The sequence below is a fragment of the Uloborus diversus genome, unplaced genomic scaffold (genome assembly GCF_026930045.1).
Source record: "Uloborus diversus isolate 005 unplaced genomic scaffold, Udiv.v.3.1 scaffold_16, whole genome shotgun sequence".
Lineage (NCBI taxonomy): Eukaryota > Metazoa > Arthropoda > Arachnida > Araneae > Uloboridae > Uloborus > Uloborus diversus.
Genome location: NW_026558307.1, coordinates 614,587 through 639,214, shown reverse-complemented (window position 1 = coordinate 639,214; position 24,628 = coordinate 614,587). Strand labels below are relative to the sequence as shown.

Genomic DNA, 24,628 nt, shown 5'->3' with positions numbered 1-24,628 from the left:
CCCTGACAACCCTGATTAGGAAGGCAAAACAGGTAGAGACCCCTGCTTTGGTGTTTTATTTGCAACTCTTACTCTTCATTAATGATGGCAATTTTTGAAAACTCAATGAAGATCAAGTTGGATCTTAGACTACTAGTTGAATTGGTTAATGATCTCTGCTTATGGACTACCATTGAGTGTGGTTCTCTCATTTACAACAAACATTTAATGACAATCATTATCTAGGAGCATAACTAACTAGCATCGTACCTAACAAAGTTTTTAAAACTATTGTTCATTACTTTTGTGCATTAACTTCAACATTATTAAAAATATTTGAAATTTGCTCTTTAAATTTTCATTTGTAGTAATTAATATGAAAACATACATTAATTTTTTTTCTTTATCTCCTTTCTCATTAAAATCTATTTTATATCAATAGTGCACCTTACAGAAGAAAAATTAAGCAATGTTTTAGTAGTGCAAAGCCTGTCTTTTAAAAACTAATTGCTAATGTTAATCATGTGTTCTCCTTTGTAAATCAACACTTGTTTTTTTCTTTTTCTTGGATTCTCTTTCTTTTTTGTTAATAAAAGTAGATTAATTGCTGGTTAAGTTTTGAGAATATTGTAATGCTTGAAATTGTAATGGTTTGTTGTATGTTAGTTTAAATAGTACAGCTACGGCATGCATTATGAAATTTTCAAAGTTTACATGCCGGCAGGTATAGTTTTGCCATAACCTATAATGCACGAGAGCTTGTACTTTGACATGGAAAAGCTTTCATCTCGAATTTGCCAATATGCATTGCTTAATTTCTGAACAACTGTCCCTGCTGTGACTTACAATTCTTTTCTTTTATTTGCTTTCAGCTGCTGGCTCGAAGAAGCCAAAAACTGGTGGAAAAAGGAAGGCATCGGGGAGCAATGCGGGCGTATCAGGTATGTAAATAGCTAATTTGTTTAGCTATTGAGCACACTGTATGTGTACACATACTGCATAGCTAAGAATTGGTAGTGTTGTGAAAAGGAATTCACCTAATTAAAGGAATCATTTAAGGCCCTGAAACTGTACTGCATGTAATGTACAATCATGGAGGTGGACGTTTTTAAGTTTGGCGTGAAACGTCTTCAAAGTGCAGATAATATTGTAGGCTTTCACCAGCGTTCAAAAATATCATGATATTTTCGAAAATATTCGATATTTTGATATGTATGATGTTTTCAATCAAAGCACTGTAATGATATATCATATTATTCTTATAATATAATGTCATCTCAGAGCAACATTTGGTCATCTTAGTGTTATTTCTGGGATTAGATATCTTACTGTTCTGAGGCGACGATGTATGATAATTTCTTTCATTTTTTATATCTAAATTTATGTTTCATGTAAAAATTTGTGTACTTTAAATAGTATTTTTATTTAAATGATATTAGCAATTTTTTGCAAAATCCGATAGTTTAATGTTAAAAAATAGATTTTTAAGTATAACTTATATTAGTTTTTGATGTTGGGATTTTTATTCATATGCCCTGTAAAACTAATTGCACAAGTACTATATCAATAGTGCACCTTAGAGGGAGAATGTTAACAATGTTTTAGCAGTGCACAGCCTGTCTTTTAAACACTTATTGCAATCTTATGTTTTTCTTTTGTAAATCAACACTGCTATTGTTTTTTTTTCTTTTTCATTTTCTTCGACTCTCTTTCCGATAAAAAGTAGATTAATGGCAGGTTAAAGTTTGAGAATATTATGATGCTTTTAATTTTAACGGTTTGTCGTGTGTTGGTTTAAAACGTACAGCCACGGAATGCATTGTGAAATTTTCAATGGTCGGCAGATGTTGTTTTGCGATAACCTATAATGGTCGGGAGCTTGTATTTTGACACGGTGAAGCTTAAAACTCTAATTTGCCAATGTACGTTGCTTAATTTCTAAACAACTCTAATAAAATATTTATATGTTATAATTCTTTTTTTCTTTCAGGCCCTGCCCCCAAAAGAAGGCAGATGGAGGAGGAAGCTCCAGGTATGTAAATATTTTCTTTTTTAAATGTATAGCCATTAGACGAGGTCTGCCAGTGTTTCATGTTAATTTGAATTAGATTGAAATTGAATTGAAATTGAATTAGAATTGAATTAGAACCTTATTAAAGGTTCTAGATCTACAAAAAAAGAACTTTTGCATACCGTAAAAGCGAGGGACTTTGGTACAGTTTACATCCTGTTTGTAACAGTTTTCTCTGCATTTTTGCATGTTACTTTCACCTTCATATATAGATATAGATGCAGTATTCCAATGAGGGAAAATTATTTATTTTTATGCGCCATTCAACCCCTGGCAATCCAGGTTAAGGTATATTCTGAAAAAGGAACACCTTTACTATACCGTTTTATGTATGACTTTTACTCTTAATTTGACATTATTTATGGAAAATTTGATGGGGATAAATTACTCATTTTTGGGCACCTTTTACAACCTGGCAACCTTGATTAGGAATGCGAAACAGTTAGACACTCCTGCCTAACTGTTTTATTTGCAACTTTTGCACGATGCTTGTCCGTTCAACTTTGGTTTGTTTTAAACTGCGACAGAGAACATCTTAAATAAAATAATTCTTTTATTTACATTATTTACAATGCTGCTTCTTGGCCAGCAAACAACTGAAGAGAATAATTGAATCTTTGACTAAATATATAATTGCCTGAAGTTAAAGTTTAAATACAGAAGCATAGTCCTTTGATATTATCAACAATGAAAAGTTACTTTCCTGGTGTCTTCCCAGTCCATTGAACGAAGTATTATGTTGACTCGCTCCTAAACTAGACGTAGAATGGGCAATTGTGATCCAGCTAAAGGAATTGTGTGCTTGTAGCAGCTAAAATGGAATTCCTCGAAGCAGTCGACTCCACTTAGATTAGACTGATGCATGAACGAACTGGCAACAACCTTACTCATAGCGAAACTCGTGCTTTTAACCAGTCTTTCCATTAATGATAGCAATTTTTAAAAACTTGATGCGGATCGAGTTAGACTACTAGTTTAATAGGTTAACCATCTCTGCTTATGGACAATGATTAAGTAATTCTCTCATGTACAACATTAAATGACAATCATATTATCTAGGAGCATAACTAATTAACTAGCATTATACCTAGCGAAGTTGACCGATTGATTGACTTGCTGTCGGCAAAAAGATGTTTAGACACTTAGGGGATTTTCGCTCGCCGAATACCTGTTACATTTAAAACGGGAATCCATTTCTAGGATAGTTTGAATCAACAAGTAAGTTTAAACATTTTGAAAACTTTCTAGCTTTTTATGAAATTGCTCCAAGAAAATGAAAAAAATAGTCTTATGCTAACAATTTTTTATTCTTTATTTCTCACTCAGACCATGTAAAATCATAGCCTACTTACTTCTTTAGCGTATGCTTCAAAGGGATGGACTAAAATCGGGAAAATGTCTACGCTTTCGAGTGTTTTTTCCAAGAAAAGTATCGGCGAAATTTTTCAGAAATTCTGATCCGCTTTTAAGTCGACCCCCTAACTTTAAACATCATTTTTTGTAATAAACTGCTCTACTTATATGTGAGTATATAGGGTAATGGACAGGAGCTTGTATTTTGAAATGGCAAAAGCTTTAAACTCGAATTTGCCAATGTACGTTGCTTAACTTTTGAATTAATCTACCTGTTATGACTTATTCTTATTTTCTTTTATTTGCTTTCAGCCCCTGGCTCCAAGAAGCCAAAATCTGGTGGGAATAGGAAGGTATCAGAGAGCAATGGAGGTGCACCAGGTATGTAAATAGCAGATTTTTTTTTTCAATGTGCAGCACATAGTTATTGGACACACTGTGTGTGTACTCATACTGCATAGCTAAGAATTTGTAGCGTTGTGAAATGGAATTCACCTAACTAAAGGAATCAATTAAGGCCCTGAAACTGTACTGTATGTAATGTACAGATATGGAAGTCTATGTTTTTTTAAGTTTGGCATAAAACATCTTCAGAGTGCAGATCCAATGGTGGGCTTTCAACAGGGTTCAAAAAAATCATATTTTCGAAAATATCCGATATTTTGATGTATTAGATATTAAGGTTAGAATTAGAAATTATTTTGACACATGCTATATCAGAATAGCAAGGTTACCAACTGCTCCGCATTTTGCGGAGTTGCTCCTCAAAAATAGCAAAACTCCGCAGCTCCACAAAGGAGTTATTTTGCACTGCATTTCCCGTTTGGTCTTAATTCTGACCAGGCTAACCACATAATTTTAATAAAATTAATTTTTTTTAAATTATATTTTGCTAGTTTATTTTGACAGGCATGCAAACATAAAAAATTAAAAATTCTAATATTCAAAGCGTGTCAGTGCTTAAAGCTGTTTTATTAATTTAAAAATAATTATTTTTATTCCCTTATGCCAGCGCTTAAAATGATTATTAAAGCTCAAAAACAATTTCGGATAAAAGGTTAAAATTTTTAATATCAATATGCAAATTACTGAACTGGTCCGCAAAATTTCACAATGCTCCTCAAAATCACCACAAATGCTCCTCAAGTAGTTCCTAGAAGGTTGGCGACGATGGAATAGCTTGTTTGATATTATTTTTTTAATAACTAAAAATTTAATTACTTTTGCTTTGTTTAATTACATTATGCTTAATTTTGCAGTTTTGATTTTAATTATAATTTGCTAATTTTCAGTTATTAGATATTTTTTGAAAAGAAATTAAATTCAAGCAATTGAGCATCTAACATTTTAACTTAAAGTTTGTATTTTAAAAGTTGAATTACATATATTTATAAGGTTTAATTTATAAGTGCATAATTTCCTTTCCTGCTGAAATAATTAAGGATGATTATGTTTTTGTTTTTCACTGGAAATCCAGTACTATTTATTATGCTTTCACTAGAATCGGGAAAATGTTTGAACGTTTTCGAGTGTTTTTGCTAAGCAAAATTTGGGCAAAAATTTTCGGAAATTCTGCCCCGTTTTTAAGTCCACCCTGTAATTTTAAACATTTTTTGTAATAAATTTCGTGACTTATATGCGTTTATATAGGATAATGGTCGGGAGATAGTATTTCGACATGGCAAAGCTTTAAACTCAGAATTTGCCAATAATGTTGCTTAATTTCTGAGCATCTCTACCTGCTATGCCTTACAATTCTTATTTTCTTTTATCTGCTTTCAGCTCCTGGCCCCAGAAAGCCCAAGTCTGGTGGGAAGAGGAAGACAGTGGAGAGCAGTGGGGGTGCACAAGGTATGTAAATAGCTGATTTTTTTTTTTCAATGTGCAGCGCATAGTTATTGGACACACTGTAGGTGTACAGGTACTGCATAGCTAAGAATGGGTATTGTTTCAAAGTCCTAGGGTAGGCTTTCATCAGGGTTCAAAAAGATATTTTCGAAAGGCGACGATATATAATAATTCCTTTATTTATGTCTATATTTCATGTAAAAATTTATTAATGTTAAAAAATAGATTGTAATGCATAACTTATATTGGCATTAGATGTTGGGATTTTTATTCATATGCTCTGTAAAACTAATTACATACTACTAACATTTATATTAAAAATATCTATTTACAAAGAAATACGGAAAATTTAAGGATATCATGGTGTTTTCAAAATAAGTATTGGATATATACTGTGATATATATCAGCGAACCGCATCATCAGCAGTGTTAGTAGCACAAAATATAGCCCAGAAACAGAAGTTCTCTTAAAAGTATAGTTATCTCCCATTTTTTAATTTTAGCATTTCCATCCCTTTGCCACTGACTATCACCAAAGTTGATCGTACCGTTTTGGGCATTTACTAATGTGGTAGAACCTCAAAAATCCAAGGAAAGTAAAATACAGTGAAGCACCGTTTATACGTCACTTTTATACGTTTTTATCAATTATACGTTTTTAAAAATTGGTCCCTGCAAAGTCTAATACACATTAACCTATACCTGTTATACGTTTTTTCGCTTTTTTCATACAGTCTCTTCAAAAACGTATAAACGATGCTTCACTGTACTTGTTTTGAAAGATGGTTTCAGCATAAGCATATCGCTATATTAATTTGCAAAATAAGAAATAGGGGTACAACAAGCTAGTAGGTTCCCCCAAAAAGATATTAATGATGTTTTACATCAATTGTGCACCATTGAGAAAAATATTAAACAATGTTTTAGCAGTGCACAGCCTGTCTTTTTAAAACTTATTGCTAATTGTAATTCTATGTTTTTCTTTATTAAATCAACACGGCTAGTGTTTTTTTTTTCATTTTTCTTGGACAATCTTTCTTTTGCTGATAAAATTAGATTAATGGCAGGTTAAGGTTTGAGAATATTGTAATGCTTTAAACTTTAATGATTTGTTGTGTGTTGGTTTAAAAAGTACAGCCACGGAATGCATTGTGAAATTTTCAATGTTCGAGTGTCGGCAGATGTGGTTTTGCGATAACCTGTAATGAATGGGAGCTTGTATTTTGACATGGCAAAGCTGTAAACTCTAATTTGCCAATATAAGTTGCTTGATTTCTAAACAATTCTAATCTTTACTAATAATAAAGCAGTAAGTCTCTCTGTCCGGAGGATGTCTGGAGGATGTCTGGAGGATGTCTGTAGGATGTCTGTAGGATGTCCGTAGGATGTCCGTAGGATGTCTGTGACGCGCATAGCGCTTAAACCGTTCGGCCGATTTTCATGAAATTTGGCACAAAGTTAGTATGTAGCATGGGGGTGTGCACCTCGAAGCGATTTTTCGAAAATTCGATGTGGTTCTTTTTTTATTCCAATTTTAAGAAAAAAAAACTATCATAAATTACGAAATTATCGTAACGTGGAACCGTAACATGGACACAAGCCAATTGGCGAGATACGAAATTATCATAACGTGGAACTGTAACGTCGGTACAAGCCAATTGGCGAGAAAATTCACCATACATTATTTGTAAATATACAAGCGAACCAAAAGACCTTTAATTTTTGTATTACGGGCGAAGTCGTGCGGGTGCCACTAGTATAATATAATCCCATAATTCTGATTTTCTTCTTTCAGGCCCCGCCCCCAAAAGGAGGCATGTGGATGCGGAGGAGAACGCTCCAGGTATGTAAACAGTTATTTTATTTTTTAATGTGCAGCCATTAGATGAGGTCTGCTAGTGTTTCCTGCTCGCTTGAGTTTAATGAGGCTTTAGATCTAAAAATAAAGGCTCAGAAAATAGAGCTAATCTGAGAGCGATATCTCAAGCATGTCTGTTACTGGTGACAAAACCAGCTTTAAATTTTATTTTTAGTTAAGAGGCATAGAAGCACTTTGTCATGTTTCCAAACCAGAGCAAAACTTTACCCTCACACATACTGGGGGGAACAAAAGATGTAATAGTTAATAATTTAGTAGCCAATAACAAAGCCAACACTTTCACACTGCGATTCCGTTTATGAAAATTTTCGTGTTGCGGGCGAGGAGTTAGTGTTAGGTCTAAAATTATTTATTGGGAGGAAAATAGCGTTATGGCCTTTTCCAGTAAGTCGGATCGCGCTTTTGCTCATGTTGACTGTAGTAGGGATCTTGTTACTTCATTTAAGAGAGCAAAGTGGCTGATTAGTTCTTAAAAGAAAATGAGACTGCAGTTTCCTTCTCAGTTAGGACATTTGCCGCCAGCTTGGTTTTCCACTATTCACAAGTTCGAAAATATCCAATATTTTGATATCTCTCCGATATTTTCAATCAGCACAAACTAAAGTCTTTCAAAGTAGTAAATGCATCCTCAAATCACACTTTATTTTCTTATATTATTATTACAATTTGCAGACTTAAAATTGAGGTTTCTTTCATTATTTATATCTAATATACTTCATTTTACATTTGTATCAATTTTAAAGGAGTTAAATTTAGCATTAGCTGTTTTACTCATTTTTCTTACGTTAAGTACTTTTTACAGAGTCATATGATTCAGAAATAAAAAATATACATGATGCAGCCATAAAACATTTTCTTTTATTCTGACCGACGTTTAATATTTAATGAGGCACTTTTAATATGAATCAAATTCAAAGTTGTTACATTACTAATAGTTTTATAAAGATAAAATAAAAGAGAAACATTACATAACTTTGTTATATTAATGGTGTATTAATTTACATCACAAAAAGAAAGTACATAGCTTTTTGGCTAATTTTCATAATAAACAAACAATATCACTATGATTGATATAATTTTTATATTGAAAATACCGTAGAAAGAATAAATATGGAAAGTATTGTGATATTTTCAAAATAAATATCGGATATATATCGGCGAACTCTGGCTATTCGTGACATGGAAGCTCTAATAAGAAGGAAACTGCAGTCTCAGGATTTAATAACCGGTCTGTCTGGTATATTGTATGTAGTTCTAGGGGCCTTAGCACTGGTTTAGGGGTGGTAACTTACTACTAAAAATACCCAATCTTTGCCTTCAACGTAAAAGTCGAAGCAGTTTCAAGCTTCTCTTCAAGCGACGAAGTTGAATTTGGTGGTCTAATCCACTTGATTTTTTTTTTTAATTTCAAGGTAAACAATTTAAATTTAAAAACACCCTACCCATGCAACTAGAAAAAAATAACACACAGCATTAATCAAGCTACTGTTACACTCTTGATAAATTGTGAATTAAAAAATTTTTTTTTTGTGAAAAATCAAATCGTTTTGTGAAATTTCAAAATGTTGCGTACTCATTAACGATTTAGTTCATGAAAAGTCCGATTTGGTCAATCGAAATTTTGTGAGGGGTCCTTTTGGTTAATCAGAATTTGCGAAGGGTCCCTTTGGTTAATCAGAATTTTGTGAAGGGTCCCTTTGGTTAATCAGAATTTTGTAAAGGGTCCTTTTTAACCAATCAGAATTTTGTGAAGGGTCCTTAAAAGGGCCTACACTTCTTCTGACCTGACCCTTGGTTGATCACGCAGCAGCATTCATTTTGATTAGCCATGCTTCCTTGCATCGGATTACGAAATTGGCAACAATGTTTTTTTTCTCGAAACGTAAACAGTTTCCTTAATTGCCAGTACACTCCTCTTCTTCAAAATTACAAAATAAAGTATAAAATCTTACAAAATTGAGATGTTTATGACTTTTCAAGTACCTAGCTGGGAATGCAATATGTTATCAATTTTTCTCCCAGTAGCTTGGGAAAAAAAAAAAAATTATTTCATACTTAAAAATGTTAGCATGATTTTTTTTTGTTCTTGCTTCAGAAATTGAGGTTACCAAAAAATAAATGTATTTGAAGGAGAAAAGAACGTTTTATGTAATTTGTTTTTTAACTATTATTTCTGGCCCTATATAGGTCTCGTTTGTACTGAACCAATTGTAAATTTGGATGGTAATTTTTATTTAGGTATTAGCAATTTCGTATAATTACTTATGAATGATTAATAACTATCCTAATTTTTTCCTGTTTATATTTATCTTTAACTATTTACCATTTGAGATTCATGTAGATGTAACTAATAGCATAAATTGTATCAACTATTTTTTGCATAAATACAAAGTTATAGCACCATAAAGCGTAATCCATTAATTGCCATAGTAAAAAAAAGCTTCCAAAATACGAGGAAAAAAAATTGTGGAAAATTTCTTTAATTGTTTAAAGGGATCTTATTTTTTATGAGGTAACTTCTTTTTTATGTCTGAATCATAGAGCGGCGGCGGCGTTTAAGGGATTAAAACTGCATGGGACTCCATTTGGACTTTTAATTGTTTAAATGGATGTCTATTAATCTTAGTTTTATGAGGTGACTTCTTTTATGTCTGAATCATAGAGCGGCGTTTAAAGGATTAAAACTGCATGGGACTCCATTCAGACTTTAGGTGCTTTGGATTTTTCGCGTTCAGATCTACTGTGTGTAGATCTGACACCACCCTATTTGGTGGTTGTTTGGAAATGTTTTGAATCCTTTCCTTTTGACTTTCAGTGGAGGAGGAAACGCTCCTACCCAGGAGCAAACTGGAGGCAATCAGGGCTGAACTGAAACAGCTCCAGCGAGGCATAGCCTCCAACGACCAAGGTAAGTTGATCTCTCTCTCTCTCAAAGGCTAAATGCTTCATCTTCCTTTCTTTTTGGATCAACTGATGCATTAAACCTCGTTTATACGTCTCTTATTTGTGTCTTTTTCATAGTCCTGAATCATTCATTCATTTTAATGCATAGAACAGGCAGGCTGGTAACACAACCTGGAAATTCTCAGGGAAATTTTAATTTTTGGAGAAAATCAGGGAATTATCAGGGTATTTTAAGTTTTCTTAAAATATCAGGGGAAAATATAATTTTTGACCGCCAAACCTCTGAAGTTTTCCTCCCTGATGTTTCTTTACATTTTGATACGGAACACTTTTTTTTTTCGCCGCACTCGAAAGTTCTGATGGTAGTGTCTGTCATTTTTAGTACTATTTTGATATTTTGTTTCATATACCTGATCTCAATATTTTTTCATCTGTATTTGGAGTTTTTTTTTTTATTAATTTCCGATTATTAAGTTTTGTTAGAAGGCTTGTAAATAAAATGAGTTTATAACCTTTTGCTGAACCTCAATTCGGAAGTGTTTAATTGAAATTCTCTAACCATTTTGAGTGCGCGTTTTCAAATATCGCAAGTTAAGTGTTAAACTGGACAAAATTGAATTGAAAAAGCTTAGGTTCAGGTATTTTAATGTTAATCTTACAGTTTTCTGATTTAAAAATCTTGTTTTCCCTCATATTTTTCAAACTAAAATCTACTGCTTGCCACGATTGTAAAATCAGGGAAAATCGGAGAATTTTTTTCCAGGATTTTGTTGCCACCATGACAAATGCTCCAAAACTTTTTCGATAATTTTCTCGTGATTAAAGAAAAAGAAATTGATGATAAACACTAACATTATAAAACTTGTGCTATTCTTTTTTTGATTTTTTTAAAAAAAATTTATTACATTCTGTAACTAAAAAAAAAATTGTAATTTATTGCAATAAGTCAATTATTGCACTGTGTTTTGAACACTTTCTTTTGCACACATGCATAAACGTCGAAAAATTTAGTTAATGGAAAAAAAAAAACTCGTGCATGCAAATTTAAATTTGTAATGAAGGATTTCATTTTTATGTAACGAATTAACATCAGCCACATAAATTAATTACATAATATGATTTATACTTGAATGTTCACATTGAATAAATATATAAAAAAAAATTGACCGATTTGTTCTGTTTTCGATATTTTCTCACAAAATATAGTTTCTCAAAAAATAGTTTTGGACACTTTCGAACACGAGAGTTTTGAACAGGATGGTAAAAACCTTGCCATCCCTGCTACTATTATCAAAGAATAAAAAATAAATTAAACTCATGCAAGTTGCATACAAGTTAAAATTTTAATCAAGAATTCAACTTCTATGTAAATAAATTAAAATCAGCTGCATAAATAAGTTGAATGTTCTCATTAAATAAATGTTTAATATAAAACAGTACTTTGATACATTTTATTCTGTTTTTAATGTTTACTCTTAAAATACAATATTTCCATAAAATATAGCTTTGGACACTTTCAGACAGTTCTGGACACAAGGGTTTTAGACAGGATGGTCAAAACCAGGATTTTACCGTTGTTTTTACCGTAGTGTCCAAAAGCTTGCCAGCCCTGCTGCCAACTAGTACTATTTAGCCCTACATTGTAAAATTTTCGAACGTTTTGTACGGTCTTATGGCAAATTTGTAAGATTTTGTGTGATTTGTGGGAGAACTGCACACTTCTTTATCGGATAACAGCCATGGAAGACATTTTTAATCTGTAAGAGCTTACAGAAAAACTTGTTTTGAACAAGGTTTTGATAGACAATTTTTGAAAGCTGCAAAGTCTCAACTTTTCAAAGTTTAAAAATAAGTAAATAAATTAATTTATATTTCTTTAAATTTATTTTTTGCTAAAAAAAGCACAAATCAAGTAAAGGTGAGGGCTTGAAAATATTATAAATTTTTAAATTTTACTACCTTGCTTTATAATTGTCAAAAAAAAAAAAAAAAAAATCAATAGAAATGGAGCCACCACGTACCTTGCAAGATTTTTCAAGTTGGCAGCTATGCATGCAGAAACAAAACTTATTGCAAAATAAGATCAGCTGGTTATGACATCACTCTTCTGCAACAACTGCCTGGTGGTTAAAAATGGCTTGTTAATAACGCTTTATCATCAGTACTGTAAAATCCTATTTTACGGTAGGAAAAAAAAGAGCGTTGTGACTAGTAAAGAGTATTAGATATTCACAGCCTCAAGTCACAGTGTGTATAAATCAGAATTGCAATTGCTTACTTTTCCGGTAAGGAGAGTTTTTGAGTATCATGGCATAAAATAAAATATGCATTTATTTTTGAATAGCAATGAAAAATTTGAATAGTACTTTGTTTCTTTTTACTTGGACAACCTGACATTCTTCTGAAAGGGCGATAACTACCAATCTCATCTTCTGTATGGCCCCTTGAAACTTTCAATATCTCCTCAAGTTTTGGTTGCACAAATGTAAAGTTCTTAGTGTTAGTAATATCTTTCAATGGAGATAATTTCCCTAAATATAAGTTAGGGGTCTTAGGGCCCGTATAAAAAGTTAAATTTTGCATTTTTTGACCCATTTTTATTTTTACGTCAAGCTTTAAATATCCTAAGTCTGCACCTCATTTCGAGCATTTTTGTAGTTGGAAGTAAGCGTTTTGGGCCGAAGAGTAGCGAAAAGGAAGGTCTTAAAGGTTGATCAGGAATGACTTGTGTATCACAATTCAAAAACAAAAGTTACGATACGTATGAGGGTTCGCAAATATATATCAGTCGATATATATCATGATATATATCACAATATATATCAGATATTTATTTTGAAAATATGATATTTTGATATTTTCAATATTTATTTTTTCAACTATGGTATTTTCAATGTAAACATTATATTAATCATACTAATGTTGTTCATTTATTATTAAAAATAACCAAAAGTTATGTACTGGGTCCTTGGTCAGAAAAAAGAAAATGTCTTATGACTATGCAGTGACAGATGCATGTCTTTTATTTTTGAATCATATAACTGTGTAAAAGCAGCTATTAGAAGAAAAAGGAGTAAAACAGCTAATGCTAAATGAACTCCATTAAAATTGATAGAAATGTAAAATGAAATATGGAATTTAAATAATGAAAGAAACCTTAATTTTAAGTCTAAATATTGTAATAATAATTAAATAGTGATTTTTGGATGCATTTACTATTTTAAAGACTTAAATTTGTGCTGATTGAAAATATCGGATATTTTGGAAAATATCATGATATTTTCGAACCCTGCGTACAAGCATGCTCCCTGTGCATAAGTGGATGTAACTTGACCTGAATATGTGAAAAATATTATGTACGTTTTCCGGGGTCTGAAAACTTTCTTTCTTCTCGACAGTTCTCGCAGAACTGAATGCAGAGAGGGATGCTCTTCGGGCTCAGCTCGAAGAGCAAGAAAGGCACGAAGAAGAACGTCGAGAAAGACGAGAAAAAAGGGAACAAGAAAGGAAAGAAAGGCGGGAGGAAAAACTTAGAAACAGGCGGGAACACGAAAGGCAGGAGCCTGAACCTGGTAAGTTGCGACTAAAGCTTGACCGCAGATAGATGGCGGATGACCTTGAAGCAAGACATCATTTGTACCATTTGTAATAGGTAGAAGCTGGCAGAAAGTATCGAATAGTAAGCGTTATGGTCTCTCTAATCCTATCTATTCCAAAATTTTATCAAAAAACCTATTACAAATGATACGAATGTTTTTGCTTCAAGGTCATCCTCCTTTTCGTGGGCAAGCTATAACTCTTTGTTTTCATTAACATGTGAATGTACTCTGGTTTTTGTTTTGATGTTTATTTTTTATGCTTAATTTATTTTCCATGTATATATATATATCAGGGTTGAGTTAAATCATGATATCAGTAATTGTAACAAAAGGTAAATAGATGTCACATTGTTCAAATTTTGTTTAAAAATATTTTTCTCACATAAGTAAAGTTTTTTCCGGAACAGGAAACTTATTCTAGATATGTTATAATTTTTATTTGAGTTTAACTGTAAGCTGTACGATTAATTGAAGTAATTAGTACAATAATTATTAGATAATATAAACTATGTGGTTTTTTTTATTTTGTCATAGCAAAGTTATTCACAAAATGTGTGCTAAATTTACCTTGGAAAACGTCCCATACATAACTAGGTTCAAGTTGAAACTGAACAATATTCAACAACTTTTTGTTGGTGCCAAGTTCAACATTAAATAAATTATAGTCTTGTTTTCCGGAGAGTTTTTTGAAGTGGACCTGTTTGCTTTTGCACGGCACCTCCTCAATTGTCCTTTTTTCTTTGATGTTCGCTAAATGACATTTGTGTAGATGAACGTAGGGTAGCTCGATGCATGGGCCCCACTAGATGGAGCCGACTCTTTACGGGCCTTGACAATTTGACTTTTCTGTGCCAAACCGATCTTTCTTGTGATATGATCTGCTCTCGAAATTCTCGAAAAATGCAAACTTTCGGATGTCGCCCATTTTGACCGCAAGAGTAGCTGAACCCAATCCTGTGCATCCGCCAATCAATGACAACATAATGGAAAACAGGGATTGCAAGGAACCCTTTTGTTGCCACAGAGATGAGATTTTTCCTACCTTTTCTGTAGGCGTTTAAAGCTTTTCCATTTTTTTTTTGAACCTTTCAGGCCTCATAATGATCCTGATCTGAAAAGATTCCGATTTTTCCCAAATAATAGTTTTCAATAGAGATTTTTTCTCTAAATACAAGTCAGGGGACCTAGCGCCCCTATAAAAAGTTAAATTTTGTATTTTCTGACTCATTTCTGTTTTTGCTTGAAATTTTCAATATCTTAACTCTGCATCTGATTTTGAACATTTTTGCAATTGGAAGTATGCATCTATGACTACGAAAATAAAGGTCTTGCAGGTTAAAACAGAACACCCTGTATATCAGGATATATATCAGTAGATAATATTTAATTTTGAAAATATCATGATATTTTGATATTTTTAATTATTTTTTTTAACTATGGTATAAAAAGTATATTAATCATAGTAATGTTGTTCATTTATTATTAAAAATAACCAAAAAAGTGATGTACTAAGTTTTTATGATGTATCATACATCATCAATATAACAAAGTAACATAATATATGTTCCATTTTTACTCGTATTTTATATTCATAAAATTATTAGAAATGTAACAATTTTAATTCATATTAAAAGTGCCGAATTAAATGTTAAACATTGCTCAGGAAATACAATATACTTAATATTATAAGATTAGTACAATCATAAATAAAATTTCTTATAACTAAAAAAGCACATAAATAAATAATAGAAATGAAGTATAATTTTTTTTCTTTTAAACTTATGAACAGTTTTTTAAAGAATTTTTGAAAGCTATTAAGACAGCAACTTAAGAAAGCTTAATTTCCAGTCAGTCGTTTCAGCAAAAGCAGAAAGTATTAATTTGCAAAATAAAAAGTACAACAAGCTAGTGGGTTGGTTCTCCCAAAAGAATATGTTTTATATCAATAGTGCACCTTTGAGAAAAATATTAACAATGTTTTTACTAATGCACAACCTGTCTTTTTAAAACGAATTGCTAATTGTAATCCTTTGATTTTTCTATTGTAAATCAACACTGTTGCTTTTCCTTGGATTCCAGGGTTCGTATGGGTCATAGAAATCCTGGAAAGTCACGGAAAAAATAAAGAAATTTCAGACCTGGAAAAGTCATGGAAAATTAATATTTTCATTATAAGTCATGGGAATTTATTTTAAGTCATGGAAAAATGTCTTGGGTAGTAAAAAAGTAATACTAGCTAAAAGAGAGCTAGAAATATTGAGTGATTTAGTAATATTGCATATAAATTGAACGAACTCAAAAACAAATCTTGAGTTTTGGAATCCAATTTCATCTGCTTCTGTAACAGCCGCTCGCCTCATTTTGTAATGTGATTTTACTACTGGGGCGTCCCTTATTTTGATTTCACCATTATTTTCAGCACTTCTTATGTTTTGTATTCTGTAGTAGTGGACTTGCACATTCTTGATTTTGCCACGCCCCCTCAAAAAGTGTAATTCAATTACATCCGAGTTAGTTTCAACTACTTGTAAAAAATTCAGTCTTAAATTTACCAGAGTTTATCTTAATATCTTGGAGGCTTCAGAAAATGAAGACTTTAGTCAGGCAATAGAACATAGAAATAGGGAATTCTAATACTCTAAAACAGTTGTGCCCTACATACAGCTCGCAAAACTGATACTCGTGGCCAACTGAAATATCTGGTTTAGAAAAAGGAATTTACTGAAAAACGTGGCTTTATTTTAATGAACGCATATACTGTCAAGTTACATGGATGATTCAAAGCACTATTGACACCAAAGGAAAAAGGTATTCTGAATTAAATTTATTATTGGAAACTTAGTAATGACTCGCTCAATTTTTATCCCATGCATTGCTATTCGGCCCTATTTATTAAATATTTGTTAGACATTTAAACATCAATGTATTGCATTCTCTATATTTTTATTTTGCTTGACTTTGTATGATAAAGGAAATAAGAATAATTTATTAGTTTCCAGTGTGCACTGATATTTTTTCAGTCACAAGTAAATGCTCTAATGAGGTAGTGGCACTCGCGTAACAATTTTTCTAATGCCCGTTTCCGGAAATTGTCCAGTTTTACATTAAATAGTACTATTCTCTTCATGTAACATGGTCATGGAAAATTTTATGAAGTCCTGAAAAAGTCTTGAAAAAGTCATGGAATTTTTTTTATCCAAATTGAGTATGAACCCTGGATTCTCTTTCTTTTTTTGCTGATAGAAGTAGAGTAATTGCTGGTTAAGGTTTGAAAATATTGTAATGGTTTGTTGAGTGTTGGTACAGCCACAGCATAAATTGTGAAATTTTCAAAGTTCACGTGTCTTCAGGTATGGTTTTGCGATAACCTATATTGGACGGGAGCTTGTATTTTGACGTGGTCAAAGCTCTAATTTCTAATTTGCCAATATACGTTGCTTAATTTCTGAACAACTGTGCCTGCTTGTGCCTTATGATGTTGATTTTCTTTTATCTGCTTTTAGCTCCCGTTTTGGAAAAGCTGCCCCGCAGTTTGAAGAGGTTGCTTTGGTACACAGGTATGTAAATAGCTAATTTTTTAAAAAATGTATAGCACATAGTACAGGGTGGTGACACATTGGGGAATTCAGGGAAATGTCAAGGAGCTTTATTTATCCGGGATAAATCAGGGAAATATCTGGGAATTTTGAAAAAATAACCAAAATTAAATATGATTAAATGAAGATTTTTTTTTTTTTGCAAAATTAAGAACCTGAATTTCCTACCCATTTTTAACGCTGGCACACAAAGCAAGGGGGGTATAAGTTGGAGGTGTGCAGTGCAAAACGTTAGACACGAAGCTTAAGGCACTGAAATAATATTTCATGTTTAAAGAATTTCGTGTTAAAAGATATGTATTATATTACACAGTTTATACTGTCCAGACCTTTGTGTGACTTCGCGTTAACAGATTTTTCCTGCTGAGCGTTTTCGTGTTAAAAGTGTTTCTCTGGTTTATCTGTCTGTGTCCCTCCACCTCCTAAATGAATGGACAGATTTTGGAAAAAAAAAATTTTGTTTGAAAAGAGAGTTGATGAAGAGTCTTCTTAGCTATGTTGTGTCTTCGGATGACATTAATTAAAAAAGATATTTATTTAAAATCTCAAAAGTTTTTTCTATTTTTGTGGTGAAAACTAATACCGAAATAAAGTTTTTTCTGCATCTGAAAGAATGTGTTTGGAACTTTCATGTTACATAGAATTAAAATTATAACGTTTTTTAAAATCAGGGTTTTAAATACAGCTAAGCCTTCATTCACGCAGAACGAAATTCTCTACTGGTGGACATGGAAATGAAAATTTTTTGGGATGGGGGGGGATTTAAAATTTTTATCTGTTACCAGTTTTTATTAGTTAAAAAAACATAAAATTAATGAGGTGTGAATATACTGTCACATATTTGTGACATTATCTTTTTTCCTCAACATAAAAATATTGAATATTAACTTATTAACCACAGGATGAACTTCCTAAGAATGCTTCTGTGTCTGTTAGGTTTTTTTTTAAAATGTATTTCCTTGTGTTTTCCTCCATGCTACATAAAACAAACAACCCTACACGCATAGAGGAAGGTGTTATTAATGCCTTAGTTTCCTTGCCTTTACTCTTTGTCTTGAAGTAATTACAGTACTGCAATCACAATTTCAAGAAGGATTATTTGTTTTTTAAATTATTACTGATAAAAACTTTTCTAATCAGTTGTTTTTAATAGTACATAAATATGTTTATTATTTATGTAAGTAAAACTACATTACCTCTATACTTTCGCTATTGGGGGCATTCTTCAAAAAGTGTAATTTTCAGTCACACGCCTTTTGCAGTAAATACTTTAAAGGACAGTTCATTTATAATGTTTTTAAGTTCATCAAAAATATATCTATTTAAACATGCTAGCAATTTTTTAAGCAATGCATTGCGAGGTTTTCAATGTCGGCAGGCAGGGTTTTGAGATAACCTATTTTGGACCGGAGCGTATGTTTTGACATGGCAAAGCTTTCAACTCTTTATTTGCCAATATAAGTTGCTTGATTTCTCTACCTGTTTGCGACTTATAATTCTTATTTTCTTTTTTCTGCTTTCAGGTCCAGCTCCACAAAAGAAGCAGCGTACTGAAGAGGTTAAGATCCTTGCACGTATGTAAATATTTATTTTCTTAAATGTATAGTCAGGGTTCGAAAATATCATGATATTTTCGAAAATATCAGATATTTTGATGTGCATAGGACATTTTGATATTCATCCAATATATTCATTCAGCACAAACTAAAGTCTTCAAAATAGTAAATACAACCTCAAATCACTCCTTAATTATTATTGCAATATGTACTACTTTTACATTTATATGATTCGGAAGTAAACCTAGTTGGTAGACAGCCATAAGGCATTTTTTTTCTACCAACTATTAATGTTTAAATAGGCACTTTAAATATGAGTTAAAATTGTTACCTTTCTCATAATTTTATGAATATAAAATTAAAAAGAAATATCACATTACTTTGTTATATTAATGATACAGAAATACATCATAAAAATACAGTACATACATTTTTGATTATATTTAATAATGAATTAACAATATTACTATGATTTATATAAAATCGATATTGCAAATACCATAGTTGGAAAAATAAATATCGAAAATATCATGATATTTTCAAAATAATAAATATTGGATATATATCATGATATATATCATTGAATATATATCGTGATATATATATATATATCGGCGAACCCTGTAGGTCACTGTCCCTTTTCTCAGCTTTTGCACTTATTCAGCAGAATTTTTCCGAAATAAATAAAAGATGGAATATTTGTCGGAAATATTTTCATCGACAGACAAATTTCTAATGTTCAGCTCAGTTCGGAACAAAAGGACCTATGGGAGTGTCTTCAATCTGTGGAATGCATTCCTAGTTCTCAGTTACGGAAAGATTCCGATTCAAACAAACTATTGCTGAATTTCGTTTTTAGATATTAGAATTAAATCAAATGCTAAAAATATGTGCTTGACATACAGTCTCAGTCCCAAAGCAGAATGCTACTGAATCATCGCAGAACAGATGCCTGAGCTGCAGAACAATTCTGTTCAAATGTGAGAGGAAAACTCTGAAGTTTTCTGTAGATTTCTGTGAAATATCTGCAGAAAAACTGCAGGTTTTTTGCAAATATCTTCCAACTTCAGACAGAAGTTTGCACAAATTCTGCAGATTGCTTCTTTAAATTAGAATTAAATCTAAAATTCTTGGAAATTACGATAATTTGGCAGGTAGCTCAGGAAAAATGTTGAATTTGATAAGCCGTTTGCAGGAACTTTAGATTTGCTTTAAACTTTGAGAAATCTGCGGAATTTGTGCAAAATTCGATCTTGGGTTGGAAGATATTTGTAGCAGATCGGAAGTTTCTGCAGAAATTTCATATTCTAAATCTGAAAAGATTCTGATTTTTCTAGAGTTTTTAGTTCCCACTTATCATTATTTTTCCGAATCGATCTTCATCCACTGCTATTTCCTCCATTATTTTTGAAACATGACAACATTGGAACACGTCCATTGTCGGAAATTGCGTGTCTTGTTCAATCCTTTTGCATCCTGAAAATATTTTAATTATTCCGAAGCTTTTGAAGTGTTTTGTTATACGCTACCGTAACTCGACTCATTTTATTTATTATTTTAGTCATTTATTTATTTATTAACATTATTTTAATTGCTCCTTCATGCCATGTAAAATTAACCAAAAAAATGTAGTTTGACACCTATGTTTGTATTTTTATAAAATTTTGTATCTTTACTCTTTCTATGCCTTTTAGAAAATGTATAAAATATTTTTGGAGAATCTCGATCGGTTTAGGTTCCACAGAAATACGTAGCAACAATGAAGCTTTAAGGACCCCCCCCCCTCCTGTATGAAACAATTTTGATTTAGGGCTCCCGATTTGTGCAAAAGGTCATGATGGTAAATCAAAAGCATGCACACTAGGGTGCCCCATAAAAAAAATGAAAGTCGATTTTTCAAGTCAAAAACCCTCCGATATTTTTCCTCTTATGTCGAAGCAATTGCGAAAAAAAAGTTTCATACAATTTGAACGATGGCAACTTGTGTGCCGACCTGCGCCTGAAAGTGTAAGCAAGCACTTGTATGACGGGCCACATCAAAAAAAAAAAAAAAAAAACCTTTTTAGTACAGGGTTCATACGCATCTTTATAAGTCCTTACTTTTATATTTTGCCTTAGAAGTGCTTAAAAGTCCTTCTTTTAATGCCCCAAATCCTTGTTTTTACCCTGCATTATTTAAAAAATATCAGATTCTCGTTTTTCTAACGTAGCACTTTCGACTCACGTTATCACCCAAACTGTGGAGGACAAGCAGCGGTATTTTAACGAACTTAATTTCCCCTCAGAGTCGATCTCCGGAGCTGCAGGGCAAGATTGCAGTTGCTGGTGGAATGTCAAGTGGTTGCAAGTGCTCTATTTTATTAACCCCGAACCACGTTCAGGGAACTCTTGCTGAATGAAGGGGGGGGGGGGCAATGTGACCCCCATTGCCCCCCCTAGGAATCCACAACTACCAAATCTGATACGATGGGTCTGTTTAAAAAAAAGCTGATACGAAAACTGAACTGCAATAGCAGATCAATCGCTGTTAAAACCTGAATTTCTCGGTGCATCCTTGATGAATTTATTAAATTGTCTGTCCCAGTTAATGACGTACAAATGACCAAAGAAATGAGGAAGGCGATACATCCGTCAAGGCAAAATACACCCAGTATTTAGAAAATGAAAAATCAAAGGAAAAGATTAAAACAAAATAATAAAAGATTTTAGAGGAGGAAGTAAGTTTTTAAAAAGGAAGAAAATGTTTCTCCAAAAAGACGTAAAGGAAACCGATGCAAAAGCAAATCGTTTGGCAGATGAGGCTCAAAAATCAAAGGACATTAACTTGCTCATTGAATCACGTGAACTATGGAAAACACTAACTCAAAAAGAAAAGAAATAAATTCCTTGGATGTATAATTAAAGGAAAAATGTTCAGAATTAGGGATATTTAATCTGATTGCTAGTTTTTGATTTTTTCCCCCCTTTGATTTTATTATGTCACATTTTTAGGGATTTTTGTTATTTTTATTGTATCTTTTATGTTCTATATTGTTCATTATCGTCTAATAGATTGAATTTAACAATATGTGCACCAATTTACTGAATTTTATTCAGAGATCCTTATGTTTTGGTCTATACAAGTCCTTATAAGGCCTTACTTTTGTTTTAAAAAGTGTGTATGAACCCTGTATTAATTACTACCCAATCACTTCAGAAATAATTAATATGGAAAGATATTCCTATTAGCTTTAAAACTACCACCACCTTTCATTTAAATAGCAACTCACAGGGGTAACGCCCCCCCCCCCTGCAAGTTCAATAGCGTAAAATCAGCCCCCTGCTTAAATTTTCCTCAACCCTCTTTTCCTTTCTTATTTTTTAGCTCCACTTTTGTATTTTATGTTTTTAAATTTTTATTTATTTTTTAACTTATTTTATTAGAAAAGTTTGGTTGCCAGTTGCATACACACATTTACACATACAAAATAAATGAATTGTAGACGGAATTAAATTAAAAAATACAAATGTGTTTTATGTGTATTTTTCTACATTAATCTCACTGACAAACTTTACGAACGATGGTTCACTCCGGCATTAGACTATCCATTTATACTGGTGTCGTATTTTTAGAACTGAAATCAAGGGAAATGTAATAATTTGAATTTTGACATGTTGAATTCAAATTATGTTTTTCGCAATCACGAGTGTGTGTATGTAGGCGTGTGTGTGTTTGTGTGTGTGGGGGGGTATGTGTGTTGTGTGTAGGGGTATGTGTATGTGTGTGTAGGCATGTGTGTTTGTGTCTGTGTGCAGGCATGAGTGTGTTGGTAGTTGTGTGTATGTTTTTGTGTGTATGTGTAGGTGTCTGTATGTATGCATGTATGTGTGTATGTTTTTATGTGTGTATGTGTGCAGGCATGAGTGGGTGGGTAGTTGTCTGTATGTGTATGTGTGTGTTTATGTGTAATTGTCTGTGTGTATGTGTGTGTATGTGTGTATACGTGTGTGTGTAGTTGTGTACAGTCTTGCATAATATAGACGAACACGGCGAACGGCGTTCGCAGAAAATTTTTGGCTCTGCAGAAATTTATTTTTCACTACTAACGTTAATTTAAAAAAAAAAATGATTTTTTTTTTTTAAACCTCACATTTTATTTCTGTTTTTTCTAAATCTTATGCAAAATTAATCTAAAAAATTATTACTTATTCTTGAAATCGCGATTATAGTACGCTAATTACTTAAAAGACAAAGGAGTCAACAGTTGCAAATCAAGTCGAGACCGCTCCTACTATGACTGTATAGTTTTTTATTTTACACAGCCTGGATCGCGTAAGGGGAAAATTCAAGTACATAAAATAAACAACTTTACAGACTACGGAACGATCACTCCCGCTGTAAATTGAGTTCAAATGTGTTGGCGTAGAAAGAGGGGGGGAGCACTAATTTAAAACTTTTTTAACAGATAACATGCAGAAAAAACAGTATTTATTTTTGCAGAAATACTTAATTTCAAACAAATAAGTAGTTTTGTTGATTTGTGTACAAAATCAAATATCTTCATATAATTTTCAAGTAAAAAGCAGGTAGCTCATGTTTTATCAGATCTACATGAACTTTTTCACTGTAAAAATGAAAGTAATGATCATGTGATTGATATTGAGCAAAAAATAATAGTTTAAGCAGTTTTCTTCAGTTAGTGAAAAGTAAGCATAAACTATATGCTATTTTAAAATAAATAAATAAATAAATAAAAATACAGTCCCCCCCCTTTTTATATTTTTGTATAAAAGCGTGAATAAGGCAAAATAGTTATTTGCAGAAAATTTTCCAGTTAGGATTTGTGTTCGCAGAAAGCTTTTCATTTTATCTAAGTCTGGTTGTGTATGTATGCGCTTGTGTGTAGAAAATGGAGGCAACCCGGAGACGGCTTTCGCAAGAGGAGCAGCATCGGGAGGAGCCGGTCGACGGTGATGGTGCGGCGGGAGGCGGTGGGAAAATAAAATGATGGGCACCAAAACAGTCAAGTGAGAACAATAAGCAATCGTGATTGCTCAATAATTTGAGTTAAAAATAACACCAGTGACCACCAAATTCCCCCCCCCCCCCCAGCCTGACAGCTCAGCTGTCGTGGAAACTGAATTTCTGATGATTTTCTTTCTCTCCCACAGGTGATGCCCTGGATGCCCCCTCCTCATCAGCAATCCCCCAGACGGCACACCGCGGACGGCGGCCCTCTTCCTCATCCTCCTCCACCTCCTCCTTGGAGCCACAGGAGGACATCAACATGGATGCCGTCGACATAGACTTCACCGCCCAGGAGAACGCACGCCCCTCGGACGTCATCCCCCCGCCTGCCGCGAGTCGTCCTGTTGCGGCGAGTGATGGGGACGTGGCAGCGAAGCGGCGGCGCCGCATTGTATTGCCGCCGGCGCCCTGCTTGCCTCCCCGGCGAGCGGTGCACCCGGTCGAGCGGTACGAGGCGCCGACCAATTCGCTGCCTCGCCCCCGTCGCCTGGCGCCCCCAAGCAGGCGTCCGCGACAGCGGGCTGCCACCTACCGCCGCCGCTGAGCAGGTGAGTGACGTTCGCCCCGCCTCACGGGGGATCCCTTCGATCGATCCGGTGACTCTTCCAGCATTTGGTCCGGACGGGGGAAAGGGGGTTCATTTGGTCTGATTGTGGGGACATTCGGTCCGGACGGGGGGGATGGGCTTTCCGGATCGACCCGGATCAAAAAATGTTGGCACACGCGCTAACGGTAGCATACGGATACTTTAGCACGCTATTGCAACTAAGGATTCCAATTTCGTACTTTAAAAAAATACATAGACATTCTCTCGATTTTCCGCCACGGGCTTGTT

At 33.2% G+C, this 24,628-nt stretch overlaps 1 protein-coding gene across 1 annotated transcript in view; it reads left to right on the top strand.

Moving 5' to 3' along the window:
- The window catches only part of LOC129233084 (uncharacterized), a 28,317-nt gene extending 3,980 nt beyond the window's left edge, over positions 1-24,337 (top strand). Inside the window, exons 4-13 of the mRNA XM_054867149.1 lie at positions 852-920; positions 1,970-2,011; positions 3,716-3,784; positions 5,186-5,254; positions 7,047-7,094; positions 9,946-10,038; positions 13,454-13,606; positions 17,137-17,190; positions 18,753-18,803; positions 23,937-24,337. Coding sequence (XP_054723124.1) covers positions 852-920; positions 1,970-2,011; positions 3,716-3,784; positions 5,186-5,254; positions 7,047-7,094; positions 9,946-10,038; positions 13,454-13,606; positions 17,137-17,190; positions 18,753-18,803; positions 23,937-24,337 — 1,049 coding nt within the window. The remainder of the gene's footprint in view (positions 1-851; positions 921-1,969; positions 2,012-3,715; positions 3,785-5,185; positions 5,255-7,046; positions 7,095-9,945; positions 10,039-13,453; positions 13,607-17,136; positions 17,191-18,752; positions 18,804-23,936) is intronic.
- The last annotated feature ends 291 nt before the right edge of the window (positions 24,338-24,628 follow it).